General features: G+C 33.5%; 1 protein-coding gene across 1 annotated transcript in view; it reads right to left on the bottom strand.

Annotated features, from left to right (window-relative positions):
• LOC133176241 (uncharacterized) overlaps positions 1-16,397 on the bottom strand; it is a 41,560-nt gene extending 25,163 nt beyond the window's left edge. Inside the window, exon 1 of the mRNA XM_061311393.1 lies at positions 16,356-16,397. Within this exon, the coding sequence (XP_061167377.1) occupies positions 16,356-16,397 (42 nt within the window). The remainder of the gene's footprint in view (positions 1-16,355) is intronic.
• Positions 16,398-17,510: the final 1,113 nt, after the last annotated feature.

Here is a 17,510-nt window from a genome sequence, read left to right on the forward strand (position 1 = left end):
GCAGAAAAGCCTCAAAATGACTCATTTCTGTGCTTATTTTCCTTTAGAAAATAATGTCCGCAGCCCTCGCCCACTTCAATTTTTAGATATATTATGTAAAATACTTTGAAAAATTGCATATCTCAAAATCTTTGTGGGCGATGCATGCGCTGTATGTTTTCTGAAAGAAAATGCCACTGAAAATTGATGTCTTCTGCAACTTTAGAGGAAATACGGGAAAATGCACAAGTTCATGACGTCACAATTAACATTTAAGAGGTCATATTGGAAAAACAATTTTTATATTTTTACAGCATGGAATTTCAATAATTCAGAAAAGGTGGATTTTAATTTCTTACATCACTTCAAAATTATAGAGAAATACAGGGCCAGATTTGTATTGAAACCGTACCTTGTTCTTTGCTTGGGCAAATTAGATATTTGTTCGAACAATTTAGATATTCGTTCCGACAAATTAGATATTTGTTCGAACAATTTAGATATCCGTTGCGACAAATTAGATATTTGTTCGAACAATTTAAATATTCGTTCCGACAAATTAGATATTTGTCAAGGCAGTAGGATAATTATCTATTTGACCAAATTTGATATTGTCTGACAAATAAGAAATTTGGGGGAGGGGGAGCGGGGGTTAACCAAAAAAAAAAAAAAAAAAAAAAATCACGACCTACTGAAAAAAGGAAAATTATTTTTACACAAGATGTGTTTGTGAAACACTGATGGGGGGGGGGGAGCGGAGGTTAACCAAAAATGGTCAAGGTTAAAGTTTTTCAAAAGTAGGTCAAACTCCTAGGTCAAGGTCAAAGGGTCAAAGAGGTTAAATTCCAGAGGAAGGTCTTGTCACAAGGAATACACATGTGAAGTTTGAAACCTCAAGCACCAACTGTTCAAAAGTTATGGCCTAGGTTAAAGTTTTTCAAAAGTAGGTCAAACTCAGATGTAAAGGTAAAAAGGTCAAAGTCGTTGGTATCCAAAGGAAATCCTTGTCACATAAAATACACATGTGAAGTTTGAAACCCCAAGCACCAACTGTTCAGAAGTTATGGCCAAGGTTAAAGTCTAATAAAATTTTGCAAAAGTGGGTCAAACTCAAAGGTCAAGGTCAAAAGGTCAAATATGATGGTACCCAAAGAAAGGTCTTGTCACTAGGAATAGACGTGAAATATGAAAGTTATAGCTCCAACCAATCAAAAGTTATGGGCAAGGTTAAAGTTGACAACAGACAGACAGACAAACAGACAAACAGACAAACGGACAAACAGACAGACAGGACAAAAACGAATTACCCCCGGGATCTTTTGATCCGGGGGCATAAAAATGAAAATCCTACTTGGAGGGGCTGGGGGTTGGTGTGGGGTTGACATTTCCAACTTTTTCCACAAACAAATTTCAAACTTTATTAATACATTACAATTATATTTTGGGGAGGGGCAACAGCAACTTCAATCAACATTTTTAGCAATAAAACGTTATGTAAGGGAAAGATTGTATGTTTGTGTGTGTGTGTCTGGGGGGGGGGGGATTCAGGCTCCCCCTAATATTACGTGTCTGCATTGCAAGGTGCCTATTTGGTCACACAACTGCTATTCTAAAGGGTCATCATTCCGAAGGCCCATTAATTCAAAGGGTTTCCTGTTCGAAGTATATTGTGTAAATCAAATGCATTCAACTTTTTAACCTGCTTAACATTTAGCTAAACGCAAGTGGACGTGTTCCTCATTTTCTATAAGAAACAGGATGTGTAATGAAACACTGATGCCCCCGTCATTGCAGCTTATAGCAAAAGTTAAAGGTTCTAAAATGCAAGTCAAACTCCTAGGTCAATGTCAAAGAGTGAGAATTGTTCATACCCAAAGGAAGGTCTTGCCACAAAAAATGCATTTTTATGTGATTTATGAAAGCCCAAGTACCATCTGTTCAAAAGGTATTACCAAGGTTAAAGTTTTTCAAAAGTACGTCAAACTCCAAAGACAGGGTCAAAAGAAAAATATTTTTACCCAGTGAAAGGTCTTATCACAAGGAATACGGATGTTAAGCATGAAATCCCTAGCACCAACTATTCAAAATTTATGGTCAAGAATAAAGTTTGGTAAAATTTTGCAAAAGTGGGTCAAACTTCAAGGTCAAGAGATCAAATATGTTGATACCGAAATATCAAATATGTTGTCACATGTGGACCTTAGATCACTAATTTTAAAAGGTCCTAAATATAGGGAACCCCGATCCTTCAACTGGCGTCAAAATTTCATAAATATTATGGATTCTGTAGAGGATTACGCCAGGCGATGGGCCATAGGGGCAATATGAGAACCATCTATCCTTCTGTATTCAATAATCCAGAAGTGAAAAAAGAATTAGATAGATTACATGAACAGTAAGTACTGGTCCCTGCTGACAAAGCAGGTAACAACATTGTCTTTGTTTGTAAGGCTCATTATATTAAATGTATTTTAAAGGAAATTGGATTTAATTCTACAAGTGATAATCGAACTTATTCTCATAGTTCCTTTTCTAAGGAAGAAATTCTTCAAATTCATTTGTCAGTTTTGAATATTTTTAATATTCCAAACAACCAAAATGAATTTGAATTACCATATGTATATTGGATTCCGAAACTTCATAAAATCTTTACAAGCAAAGATACATAGCGGGTTCCAGTAAATGTTCAACCAAGCCTCTTTCTTTACTCCTCACTAAGATGTTAACAGTAGTGAAGGAGAAACTTCAAGAGTACTGTGCAACAATATATTCGAGAAGTGGTGTGAATCAGATGTGGATACTTAAAAAGTCCAAGGAACTTGTGGAAAATTTGAAAGCACAAGATTTTACCAAAATCAACAGCTTAAAAACTTACGTCTTCTCAACTTTATACACAATCATTCCCCACGATAAATTAAAGTCCAGGCTTTTTGATATCATTGACAGCTGCTTTTTCAATAAAAATGGAACTCGTAAATTTACTTACCTTGTCATTGGTCATTTGCAAAATTATTTTGTTAAAAAACATTCTGATTGTACACACAAGTACTCTGAAGTTGACATTAAAAAGATGCTTGAGTTTCTGATTGACAATATCTATGTGGTTTTTGGAGACCAGGTCTTCCAACAATCTATTGGAATTCTCATGGGTACCAATTGCGCCCCGTTATAAGCAGACTTTTTTTTGTATTCACATGAAGCAGAATTTGTCCAAAAACTTATACATGAAAAGAAGAAAACACTTGCTGTGACCTTCAACTCGACATTTAGATATATCGACGACGTATTGTCAATTAACAATGGTTATTTCCATTCTTATGTCGATACGATATATCCCAGTGAGCTTGAGATAAAAGATACCACAGAGTCTGACACATCTGTATCATATTTGGATATTTTACTTGAAAAAGACGTTAATGGTAATCTAACAACCAAGCTTTAAGATAAACGTGATGACTTTAACTTTTCAATCGCCAATTTCCCTTACTTCTGCAGCAATATACCTTCATCACTTGCATACGGGGTTTATATCTCCCAGTTGATTCGATACGCAAGAGCATGGTCTACGTATGTACAATTTCTAAAACGAGGTAAATTATTGACAAATAAGTTGATCAAACAAGAATATCAGCAGTATCGTTTAAAGTCATCATTTCGTAAGTTCTATGGTCAATACAATGACCTTGTCAGCAAATACAATTTATCATTAAGTCAAATGCTGACTGACTTTTTCCATACTAATTGTTAGGCCATTATTTACACATTGAATTGTCGACGGATTTCCCCGTTATTTCCCGATGATGACAAGGAGCACACGGCGGGTGTGACCGGTCGGCAGGGGATGCTCACTCCTCCATGGCACCTGATCCCACCTCTGATGTTTTGGAGGTCCGTGTTTGCTCTGCTCCTATTTTGTATTGTTTAATGGACTTTTGAGCTTGAATACTGTTCGTTATCTCCATATATTTCATGTGAATTATGAGATAGACGATTCTAACCAATCAAAAGTTATGGGCAAGGTTAAAATTTTTACTGACAAACTGACAAACACAGACAGACGTACGGACAGGAACGAAAACTATATTAAAAATGGTACCCTATTCCCATACCATACACGCATACTATTTGTCATAAATTCATATTAGCTTTTACCAGTGCACGTTTAACTGTTAAACTTACGCGCTTCTGATTTTCAAACTGTATAGTTGCTAAAAAAACCTATTTTATGAAAGAATTGATTTAATTTTGGAGCCCTTTACTCGTGGTTTGGAAATAACCAAACCCCCTGCCGCTCGGACTTAAACTTTGGGAGGGAAGAAGGAAAACAAATAAAATAGTCTAGCCCCTGGGACTTTCCCTTTACCAAATCTCTGCATGACTATGCTCTGCAACACCAGAAGCCTTGATAAGAAGAATTCAGTCATGCAATGACATATGAGCATATTTGAACAAAATCATACAGTCAGCAAGTTTTTTAGGGTCAACCCGGGTTCAAAAGTAGTTTTGAATGAATAAACGAATCCGGCAACACAGATATCGCAAGAAAGTGTTCTATCATTAAAAACGTGTTTTAAGTCAGCAGATTTGGTATTTTATTCGCACTTCTATGGCAAAATGATACCTGTGCATCCAGACTACGTCTATGATATCGCATGAGACCTAAAACATCGATCAAAGTGGGGTCCGGTTTGGTTCTTCATATAGTCAATTTTTGAACTGCTTTTATTAGGCCTTTCTTAGAGAAGTTGAGGGGGAGTATTAAAACGAGCCATCAACTTCTCAATTATAGAGAATACCTTGAACCTTTAATTCCTGTACGAACTACCAAAGAAAGACATTTTACTGTTTAAATGAACATCTGTATATTTATAAAATATGATTAGGTATGTTGAATATTGTATTGTTGTACATCATTATATGTTTCATTGATGGAACAACCGCTGATCAAGAAATTTATACAGGTGGCCTGCTTAGCGGCGTATACTGACTGATTTTTTAAGAAAAAAAAGACGATTATATTTAATAGATGTAAATGTAATTCATACTTTAGCATATGTGTACGTATATTTCATAGAAATTAGTCAATGTTAGATATGATAAACCCTGATGCACAAAAAATCTCATCTGACAGTTGTAAACCTATCCAAATATTGTGCATTGTACACTGCTTACACTACCGAGTGTAAAATAATAAACAGTTCATTAGACAAAAATATGACCAGACATATGACTATCATTACACGTATATTTAATGTAAAGTAGATTGCATAATTATCAAATAAACTGGCACAAATGGATTTCACAGAAGAATTTAAGGGGAAAAAACTTAACCTGAATTAACTCTTATACAGACAAAGGTACACATGCAGGTGTCTTTCTTTAGTATACAGAGTCATCCTTACATGAACAAATGATATATTCTATTCCGAGATAATAATTAAAAAATACACTGAGGTTGTGGCCTTAGACGAGACAGTTAGAAAACAAAACTTGATTAGCAAAAAGTATAATAGTCCTCAATATATAGCTCATAACCATAATTACATGTGTACGCTATAAATAAAGTATTAATAAAGTACTAAAAGAATCGCCATCCGGATTAACGCACCTTAATTGTACTGCGTTGATTTGAATGCTATATTCTTGTATAGTACTTACCGTCACGGTAGCTCCGTCAGTAGAGCGCTCGCTCTGTGATCGGAAGGTCGTGTATTCGAATCAAGGCCGCGACTGACCGAAATTGATAAAAAAAAAAAAAAAAAAAATAGGTAGCAGTGTTTCTTCGCCTAGCGCTCGGCACTTTGAAGTGAAAGTTGCAGGTCCTTCGGATGAAACTTTAAAAACCGAGGCCCCGTGTCATAGGCGTTGGCACGATAAAGGACCCTCACTGCTCAATGGCCTTGAGTGCCGAGTAAAGGTCTAAATTTGAAGCCCTTCAGCGGTATATGGTGAAGTCTCTATATGAGTGAAGAATTCTCGAACGGGACGTAAAACAACATACAACCAATCAGTCAATCTTGTATACTCACGCATAGAAATATACACAGAGAAACTCGCGATAATTTGACGTCACAATGAAGCCACCGAGGCGTTATAAAAAATATAACGATATAGGGCAACGAAAAATTGCACGTAGGCTTACGATTTACACACCAATAACCCACACGAAACAAAAAAAAATCCTTATGTGAACCTTCGCCCTTTTTTTTATTGACCATTTGAATGAAGTCACATTGTTATTTAGTTAGTTTCAGCAACGTATATCAAAAAATGACGTATTTGATCAAATTTTGTAAAATTTTAGGACATGTGATGGCTATTTTATAAATAAATTGCATAGAGCTTCTCATTATCCTTTCTTGATTACAATTCCCACAGGTCATGAGAAGGTTGCCTGTTGATGTTGCTTATTTACAAGCTTTGATTTATCTGTTTATTATGTTGAAATATATTGAGCTCACACGGCAGAATTCATTTGTCGAATGATCGAGAGTTTTCTTCCATGCAGGCGGCCAAAAACTGACGTCGATAAAACATAAGTAGCAATTCCTCAGTCTTGAGCTCCTGAAATGCGAGTTGCATGTCTTTCAATCAAGATCTTTAAAACCGGAGCTGTGTTACGACAGGCTCTGGCTACTTATGAGCCTCCTCTGTTCTGTGACAAGGGAGTGCCAACAAAAGTTGTTAATTTGAAAATATTCATTGCATCTGGTGATGTTTTAAATGAAGTTATGAATGAACACTTCTCACACTGGAAATTTAAGCTATAAACAAAACAAAAAAATGAGCTGTGATAATTATCCATTTTTTCGACTTAACTTGCTTTTGTGCAACCTTTACTTATCCTCACAATTGTTTTCAAAAAATGGTTTCAGCTTACCTATTTCTTGAGATGCTGAAATGAAACTAAAGGATACATGTAATTGGGAGTGTATCTTAGAAAATGTTCAACGTCTTTGGTGAACTGCTTCAAAAAATGGCAAAAGATTTGAAAAACTTTTAAATTAATGAATTTCTATGAGTGTCTTTCTTACAACATTCAATAAATCATTGGAATAAAATTATCAAATAATTACCTAAATTATGCAATATTGAATAATTATCCGGAAACCATTCAATGAACGTTGAGCTGATTTCGTTTCTTACTTCACTTTTTCACGTGGGAAATTATATATATATATATATATATATATATATATATATATATATATATATATATATATATATATATATATATATATATATATGAAGTGATTGTTTCCGAAGAAGTTTTGGGTGAATATCAAATATGTTGATAATTACGTTAATCAATGTTGTGTTTTTGTTTAATGTTTTTGTTCTTAGTGAAATAGGCAAAGATTGCACATTAGGGTAAGTGATAATTATAAATATTTCATCATAATATTATTCTTTAGTTGCTTTAAAATTTCTCCCTTCCCATATTTTATTTTAGCAAATACATTTCCAGATTAATGTATAGGGTGTTTCATAATATATGTCACACATCCAAATCAGCTTTATCTGAATATCAAGCATGATACCAAAAATTCCAAAATACCATAGAAAATCATATTTATCTAAAATTATGATAATGCAAAAATATTAGGAAAATTATATTACATATACCATGAAGTCACTGTCACTGATGATGTAATCAGTCATGACATAATTTCTGTTGTTCTCAAAATGGAGTACAACTAGCAACACAAATTTGAATTTGTAAACTGTTATCATAAGCACGGTATCCTAAATAATATAAAGGGTGTGATAAAGAAAAACATCCAGACCAGAAAACACTGTTTAATTTTCATTTATTAAGGATAATTAAGAAGTTTGAACAACACATAATGTAAAGTTGAAAGAAATTAAATCCTGCTACCCCACCCCCCCTCCCGAAAAAAAAAATTAAGAAGAAAAGAGAACATTGTCAAAGTGCAGTCAATCATTGAGAAAACCTCAAGACAGCCAGTTGGATCTGAGTTTAGGGAAAACTAGGATTGTGACAACTCAAGTGTACTTAGAAATCTTCGATTTGAATTGAGTGTGTCTGCAATCAAGATTTCAGCATTGCAGCATTTAAAGCCAACTGACATTCAGAGTTGGTTGAAGTTTGCAAGCTTAATTGAAAGGAAGAGCGAAAACAGTGGACGTTAGCACATACCAGTAGTTCTGAAATGACACATTTATTTAAAAGCATTTTTAAAATTAAAAAAAAATGACTTTGTGGAGGTCTAAAAAGCTAGATATAAAACAAGAACTCTGTCAAGAATTCTGTGAAACGTACAAAGCAGTGGTAAAAAATTCCTGAACGCAAGTATCGATTTTAACTAACTTAGGGCAATGGTAGGGAAATCACTTTGCGTATAAAATTTTAGGAAATCGTTGCCATAGAAACTGAAATGGAGTATGTAGGATACTTCTGGCGAAAAAGTAATAAATTTGAATATCTGCTGGTTAAAATGGTATATAAAATGTATATGTAGTTTTTGTTGTAATATTTTCTTTCTAACTTTAGGTGTCATATAGTATATATATCATATACTTGTCTAGTATATATATATATATATATATATATATATATATATATATATAAATATATATATATATAAAATAAGCATCTTCTATAATGATTACAGTTCTGAAGTACATTGTTGTGACGGATATGGACTAAACACCACAACGGGAAAGTGCCAAAGTAAATAATTTTTAATAGCGCCTATTCTTATTTTTATTTCATTTTTTCGCTGAGTATTTATATTGAAATGTATTTATTTATTTCATTAGTATTATTTATATTATTATTTTTTGCTTCTTTGTTAATCATCTTTTAGGATGTGGTATCGGTTATATTGGCAAGCATTGTAAAATGATGTGTAGTGCTCCTTACTATGGACAAGATTGTCAGTCTGTATGTGCCTGTAGTGAGATGGAGTGCAATTATCAAACTGGATGCCCATTTACTAGATCAAAGACTGGTAATTACTTTACAATAATTTATATGTTTACATAATATTAAACTATGAACAATTTATCAAAGGGAAATCTTTTCTTTTTCCCTAAAAAAAAATGCTTAAGTTTACTATAGTTAACTATTATGTAAATCAAAGTTTCAAATTTATCACTATAGTAAATCAAAGTTTCAAATTTAACACTATAGTAAATCAAAGTTTTGAAATTTATCACTATAGTAAATAAAAGTTTTAAGGGTTATTACAAGAGTGTTATATTGATCCCTCTAGCAAGTCAAAGTTTTCATAGTTATCATTATAGTCTCGTAGCTATCACTGTGGTTAGTAACTCAAAGTTTTCAAAGTTATCACCATAGTAAATGAAAGTTTTCATGGTGATCACAATAGTAATTCAAAGTTTTCTTAGTTATCACTGTAGCGTCATAGTGATAACTATAGTAAATTAAAGTATCAAAGTTATCACTATAGATACCTACAGTTTTCAGTGGTACAATATAGCTTTTGAATATACAAATTATGCGACAATATTCTGTGAGATTTTAATAGACAAAGAGGCATTTTCTTCGGGGTGGGGATAGGGGGTCTGACTGGTTTTATTGAGTATAACTGCAAGAGAAACGCCTTGATTGTTTCTCATGTGCACCCTACACTAGGTCTTCATTGTAGATGCAAAGTAATGTGCACGTGAGAAAAGAAAAAAAATATATGATATACAATATATGCAAGAATCATGAAATTTTCTACAGTCTGCTTTTTACTGGAAGCATCTTAAAATGTCAAAATTTACAAACAATTCTTGTTATTATGGAGTACTAAAAGCGGGGGGCTGTTTTAAATTTTCAGGAGCCTTTGACCCTTTTTGTATTACATATATACCAAAATAAATATTTCATTAAATATGTTTCTAATTAGAATTATACAATTATAATTATTGTGTCATTTTTACAATTTATTATAAAGATTGGCCAGCTTGGAGTACAATTAGTATTTTGCCTTAGTTTGTAAATAATAAAACGCGTTACGCACTCGTTTTGTGAGTCCAAATCTAATATACTTTACTTCTAGAATATGCTGTAGCACAGTACGTCTGAAGTTTCTCCTTTACAGTAAATAGTAATTTTGTAAGGTGTAAAGATAGGGGCTTGGTAGAGCAATTGCTGTATCCTAGCTACAGTGTATCCTTCTTTGTAAGGATTTTTTGGAAGTTGAAGAATCCAGTATAGGTGCACTAGTACTATAGGGTAGATCGAACTCACCTTGGATGACTGGAATACATAAGTATTTAAAAAAATTCTGAAATGTAATTTTGAGGAGTTGGATTTCCAGACCTAGACTTAAAACCAAGCTCTTCTTAAATACAGTTATAATAATGAGCCTTATAAAGACGATATTGGTACAAGGCTTGTCTACTGAAACCATTACATATTGTTCATTTAGTGTTTCTAATTCTTTAATCGCCTCCCATTTAGTTCTTTCTCACACGGTTCTTTAATATATTTCTTCAACATTTCATCCATTTCTGACAAAGTGTAAGTGTTTAGGACTTCCCTTTCATACTTAACCCCACGTCTGGCATAATCTTCGGCAGAATGCATAGTACAAAAGACGGTCTGACACCAGTTGAAGGAAAAGAGCTCCTTGTATTTAGGACCTTTATGATGACTGCTTTAGTGCTTCATTTCAACTATATTAACATCACAGATAATGACGTGTCCAGTAGGACTGTAATTGAAAGAAGAAAAAGACCAAGGGCACCCAAGTGGATTTTGTTTCAGATGTTCAAAATCTATAGGGACTGTTAATCATTGAAAACTTTGGATACAATTTGGGAATATCTGTAGGAAATGCAGGGTGAAGCTAGATTTCAACTTGAAATATGGTTGGATGCAAGAATGATTTTTTTTTATGATTAAGAATGTTACAAATGTTCACAGCATCTATTCCCTATAGGTTTACTTTGAAAATCTGCTTAGGCACATATAAGTGTGCGGACTTCCCTGTTTATATTAAAAAGTTATAAGAAGTAAGTGTGCTGTCATCCCTATTTATGACTGCCAGAGTGTATGAGTATCTTTGCTCTGGACTTGGCATCTCATGGCAAAAAAATTTACCATAAGTAAACCCATCACATTGAGAACTTTAAGACTTATATTTGGTTACATTTATGTAACTGTTATTGAGAAGATCGTACCGTGAAGGAGTAAATTATTTAATTTTTGGATGTCGTCGGTCGTACTTATAACAGGCGCTGGCCGTGCTTACAAATTTAGATAATTCCTTTCATTATATGATTGAATAATTCGTAGCTTTTTGATTGACTAAAATCAAACACTGTAGAGAAAATACTACGTACGTTCACGTGGATGTGACTGTCCAGCTGAATACAAGAATTTTTTTTTTCCACATTGGACTAAAAATAAATTGAAAATTTCTAAATTGATACAATTGGCTATGAAACCATTTTTAACTGCACCCATCTTCCGCTCAGAAACACATTCAGGAACGAAGTACTGGATTGGTTTGGGGCAGGGGGCCTGCCTTTCCCACATTTTTTTTCTAAAAATAAATGTTTAATTTAGTATTTCATTCGACTCCACTAAGGTAAACCTAACACTCAGGCAATAGTAGTTCAGCAGGCAATGGGCCTGCCCTATCCACTTCTGTTCTTGAAAAATAATTTCTATATTCGTATGAAAATGCTTTCTGAAATGCGTGTTGCCCCCTCCCCTTAATTCATAGTAAAATCCCTGTTATGTTTATGTACCCAAGCCCCCCCCCCCCCCCCCCCCACTACTTATTAATAAGATTTTGGAGTTTGGAGAATTTCTTCTCTCTTCTTATTGGTCGAAGATTTTTTCACGTTTTTAATCCCCCTTTCCCTCCACTTTGATGTTACATACCTGATATATTTTTTTTCTTTGAAATAGAATGAGAAAATACAAACAAAAACAACTGATTATGTTTATTGTAATCATGTTTTTTTTTTTTTTTATTGTTTTTTGTTATATATCATAGTTTGCTTGGTGAGATTTTATCAATAAATCATACAAAAAACAATTAATTGTAGTTTATTTAGTCAATAAAATGATTAAGCCATCTTCAAAGCATAATGTTTTATTCATCAAGTAGCTAAATCTTCATATTAACCTCAAAAACAGCAATAATTGTAAAATATTTTTACAACAATTTATTAAGATAAATTGAGCAAAAAAAAAAAAAAAAAAAAAAAAAAAAAAAAAAAAATCCCATTATGGTGTTCATCATGTATATTTAAATGTATGTAGTTCCTTTTTTAATCGTTGCATTATTTAGCATATGCTCTTAGGAGGTCGGATGTTTAAGATTTTGAATAGATTTCAAGGAAGAAAAATAAGATACACCGAATATAAATATTCATATTTGTATTTTGGATTTTCACAATAATGTCTAATATGAACTTAAGTTTCTGATGCAGCATCAGTATGAAAAGAACTAGTTATAGATTGTTTTCATGTGGTGTTGTATGATTGCTAATTTTACTTGATTTCATTTAGTTTTTGATGAGCCTGAATTTTAAGTCAACATATTATACCACCATAATCGGAGATGAGGGGGCATATAGTTTTCGGCATGTCAGTCCATTCTAATTGTCTGTTTGTTAATCTGTTTGTCAAAAAAACCTTGAGCCCTGCCCCTAACTTTTAATCAGTTGGTTTTTGGACTTTCATATTGCAGATGTTTATGCCTTATGAATGCGTCCTTCGGGTAGCAGCATTCTTGGCCTTGACCTTGACTTTGAAGTTTGAAATATTTTTAACTAACTTTGACTTGGCCGCAACTTTGGAATAGTTGGTATTTAAGATTTCATATTTCACAAGTGGTTTGTTTTTTATGACAAGACCTTTCATTGGGTACAAGAAGTTTTAACGTCATGATCTTGACTTTAGAGTTTGTCCAACCTTGAAGAACTGTAACCTTTGTACTTACATCTAAAAGGCTGGTTAATGGGCTTTCACATTCCGAATGTCTAATTTAGGGGGGGAGGGGGGGGCAACTCTGGTTTTGTTGCGCAATATTTCGTGCAGCACAGTAAAATCAAACTTATTTACATTTTAAAGGCAATTATTTTCACAAAATTTATTGAATTAAACGAAATAAAGACATTACAGGCTGAAAAAATCTAATTCTAATTTCAAAAATGTTTTCTATTGATTTTTTAACTGATAGGTAGATGGACGTTCTAATAGTGTGTTTATGTTAACATAAAGTTCTTTAACCCTTTACATGTAACTACCAGAGATTTTGCATTTTTTCTGCAAAACTGCCTAAAAATTTCAAATTGAAATTTTAACATTTTCTAGTCACTTTTACATAAAGCAACCTATACATTTTCTGAAAGGTAAAATCTTAAAGTATTTAATTATGCAGAGTAAAATGACGTCGTGGTTGCCATGGCAACGAATGAGTCCCATTATTGCCAAAATATGTGTTTTTCCCCTTTTACATAATAGAAATACAAACAAATTTACAAATAATGTTTCCATAACAGAGGATTTAATGATACTATTCAAACAAAGCATACAAACAATTAGTTTTTAGTTATACTGGTCAATTTTATTTGATAGAAAGAGTTTATACAATCACACAATGTCTTTCGTCCGTAAGACTTTGGCTTTACAGCTGTCTGATTGTCGTAATTATAAGCAATTTACAAATCGCTTTCCCTCCTACAGTTCTTACCTGACTTCAATAAAATTTGGTACACTTTAATAGTGTACTAAGATACACAATTCATTATTTTAGTTTTTTTTTTTATTTCAATTAACAGTGTTGCCATGGTAACAAAATAGCAATTTTGAGAACGGGACTTCCTAACAAAACACAGGTATACTATATTCAGCAATTTTCAAATCGCTTTCCCTCCTACAGTTTTTGCCTGACTTCAATAAAATTTGGTACACGTAAAGAACACTAAGATACAAAATTCAATATTTTAGAATTTTTATTTCAATGAACAGTGTTGCCATGGTTACAAAAATAGCAACTTTGAGAAGGAACTTTCTAACAAAACATGGGTTTACTATATTCAATGCCATGGTACACATTAAAATTACAAATATCAATGTTACAAAAATTGACATATATTAAACGTTGGTCGGAGGGAGAGGAGGAGGGATATTGCTGAACATTGTCTCTAATTCGTTGGTTAAATGTTGATTTGATGTCCTCGGAATCATGCGAGAAAATGTCTCGCCTTAAATACCCGATTTTTTTCTTTTTGGAAAACTCATGTGTTCTAGAAGAAACAATATTAATGCCCAGTCATTTTTGACATCAAATGGTCCCCCATTTACTTTCAGAGTTTTATCACTGAATAAAATTACTTGCCTAGTTCCAGAGACCTGCATCTGAGAATTCACAACACCCTGATATGTACTCGAACATACAATATCACTAGTTCATCATTAAGTTTTAAAAGAAGGCCATGGGGAGAGTATGGCAAAGAACTACGCACACTAACTCTCGATTCCAGCCTATATTTTACACCCCTTTATTCAATAAAAATGAGAATTTTGCCATTAATTTATTTTTTATCCTGCAAACAAGAGTTCACTAGTGATTGAATTATAGTACTGTCGTATTGTAATTTTTGAATTTACCGGATGGAAGTAAATACAAAAATTACAATATTACAAAGTTCACCATAGGGATATATTGGAAATATCTTTAAAAATCTTCTTCTCAAGAACAGTTAAGCCATTATTAGTCATATTAATATATAAATATCATCAAGTAGTGTAGATTCAAGTTTGTTCAAATCAAGATCCCCACGGATAGGGCGAGGCCACAACAATGGGTCAGAGTTTTACATAGGAATACATAGGTGTAATAGTCGCCCGCGTGGCGCAGTGGTTAGAGCGTCTGCTCTAGAGTCGCGGAGTAAGGAGTTGATCCTTACGTCGCGGGTTCGAATCCCACTGTGGTACTTGGAGACCAGTCCTTCGGATGAGACCATATAAACCGAGGTCCCGTGTCGCAGTAGATGCTGGTACGAAAAAGATCCCTCACTGCTCAATGGCCGTAAGTGCCGAGTATAGGACAAAATTTGCAGCTCTCCACCGGCAAGTGGTGGCGTCTCAATATGAGTGAAAAATTCTCGAGAGGGACGTTAAACAACATGCAAACAAACAAACAAACATAGGTGTAATGGTTAAGGGGCATTCGAGTAAAATGCATTGAAAACCTGAAATAATGGAATGACCTGGCAACCCTTGGAATGGCCTAGCCAAACCAAAGTGTATATAAGCCAAAGCTTTGGGAAAGTCAGGCATTTAGAAGCTAGCTGAAGAAGTTGGATGCTGAATCAGCAATAATGAAGTTAAGGTATTCCATCTCTAATAGCAACAGATTCAATGAAATTGAATACATGACAGATATGTAGGTGTTTAACACTCAGTATATTTAGACATAATTTCCATTTATTACTACTAGCATGTAAGGGTGGGATGTGTCCTAATTTATGACCTTAAATTTTGGTAAGGGTTATCTCCCTCTGTTTTTATTTGAAAAATTCAAAAAAAAAAATTATCTGGTAAAAAAAAAAATAGTGTTCAATTGTCATTCTTTTTCTACTGTTTTATGCATCTTTCCACCACAGTATTTATTAATATTCTTTTTATTTGAATATTTATTTTTAAAAGAAAAATCGCTTGTCCCCTTAGACTTCAATGCAATCTTTGTTAATTAATTACTGCTTAGTAAATTACATTTTTGAAACTTTCTCTTGATAAATGCTTTTCTACTCTAAAATACTTTTACATAGGAAATATCTTTAAAATCTTCTTATCAAGAACCACTAAGCCATTATTAGTCATATTTATATAGAAGCAACCTTAGGTATTGTAGAATCAAGTTTGTTCAAATCATGGGGGCACAACAGAGGGTCAATTAAGTTTTGCATAAGAAAAAATATAGGAATCTTCTTGAAAAAATCTGCTCAAGAACAGCAAAGCCATGATTAGTCATATTATTACAGAAGCATACTTTGATAGTGTAGATTCAAATTTGTTCAAATTTAGCTTGGGTAGTGTTGGACCACAATGAGAGATCAGAGTTTTACATAGGAAAACATAGGATTGATTGATTGTATGTTGTTTTACGTACAAGAATTTTTCACTCGTAAAGAGACGTCACCATATACCGCTGAAGGGCTTTAAATTTAGATCTTTACTCGGCACTCAGGGTCATTGAGCAGTGGGGGATCTTTATCGTACCTACGCCTGCCGTGACATGGGCCTCGGTCATTAAGGTCTCATCTGAAGGACCCGCAACTTTCACTTCAAAGTGTTGAGCGCTTGGCGAAGGAACAGTTGCTACCTATTTTTTTATAGAATTAGGTCAGTCGCGGCCGGGGCTCAAACCCCTTACCTTCCGATCACGGAGCGAGAGCTCTACAGAATGAGCTACCATGACGGTGAAAAACATAGGAAAAGATCTTTAAAATTCTGTTTAAGAACAACAAAGCCATGATTAGTGAGGCAACCTGAGGTAGTTTAAATTAAAGCTTGCCCCCCCCCCTTCAATATTGAACTGATTACTGCTTCTTCCTAGCTAATGAGCTCAGGTGAGCGATGTGGCCCAGCCTCTTGTTGTATTTACTACCACCCGGTAAATTCAAAAATTACAATATGACATTATCAATACCAGTGTCAAATTGTTCATTGCTCTTAATCACAACTCTTTTTATAAGGGGTCTAGAAGATGTATATCCATTGAAATCAGGCTTTAAAACATCAAGAGATTTTGAAATAGTACTCAGATTTTATAATACTCATAGACATGGATAAATGATCCTTCATTTTTTCCATATGTTTAACTCATGTAATTTATCTGTAAACGTACCCCCCACCCCCACCCTCAGGAACAACAAGAGCTTTGGTATGAATTTGTTAAATAATAATTCAAAATTCCTGTAGAAAAGGGAAAGGGGGATGTTTAAAAAAAAAATTTCCGTTGATGTCAAAAGTGAAAAACAAAAGTTTTTCCAACGTTATAGAGCGTAGGCATAATTTCCGAATAATTCTGATTGTACATTCATTAACATTTCTCCACAGCTTTTAGAAAATGATAAAATGGCGGTTTTTATATTCAAAAGCGCATTTTGCTATTTTCGCGAGATGTTCTGGCAAATATTTAAAACACTTGCTCCGTTTTATTTTTGTTGTAGCAGTAGATTCAACTTTTAAGTTTCTTCAATACACATACTTGTAATCCCGGCTAATCTGTAAAGGATTAGTTGAGGGAGAATTTGTTAGTTTTCCATTTTTATCCAGTTTGATATAGACTTTTTCTTAACTCTGTGAAGACTGAAAAATGAATTTAACACGAACAAAGAAACCTGTGTTTCCTGTGTGTTTATTCAGAAAATTATTTCTATAAATATAGCAATCTGAAATTTATTTCTATAAATATAGCAATCTGATTAAAATAAGCTGTTTGTTTGGTTACGTTTACGACGTACGACGTAGTACTTTTGATATATTTTTTCATTGTGACAGTTTTTTTTTTCATCTTTTAATCATT

The sequence above is a fragment of the Saccostrea echinata genome, unplaced genomic scaffold (genome assembly GCF_033153115.1).
Source record: "Saccostrea echinata isolate AGI-Se365-2 ecotype Australia unplaced genomic scaffold, CSIRO_AGI_Sech_v1 ptg000072l, whole genome shotgun sequence".
NCBI classification, from domain to species: Eukaryota; Metazoa; Mollusca; class Bivalvia; order Ostreida; family Ostreidae; genus Saccostrea; species Saccostrea echinata.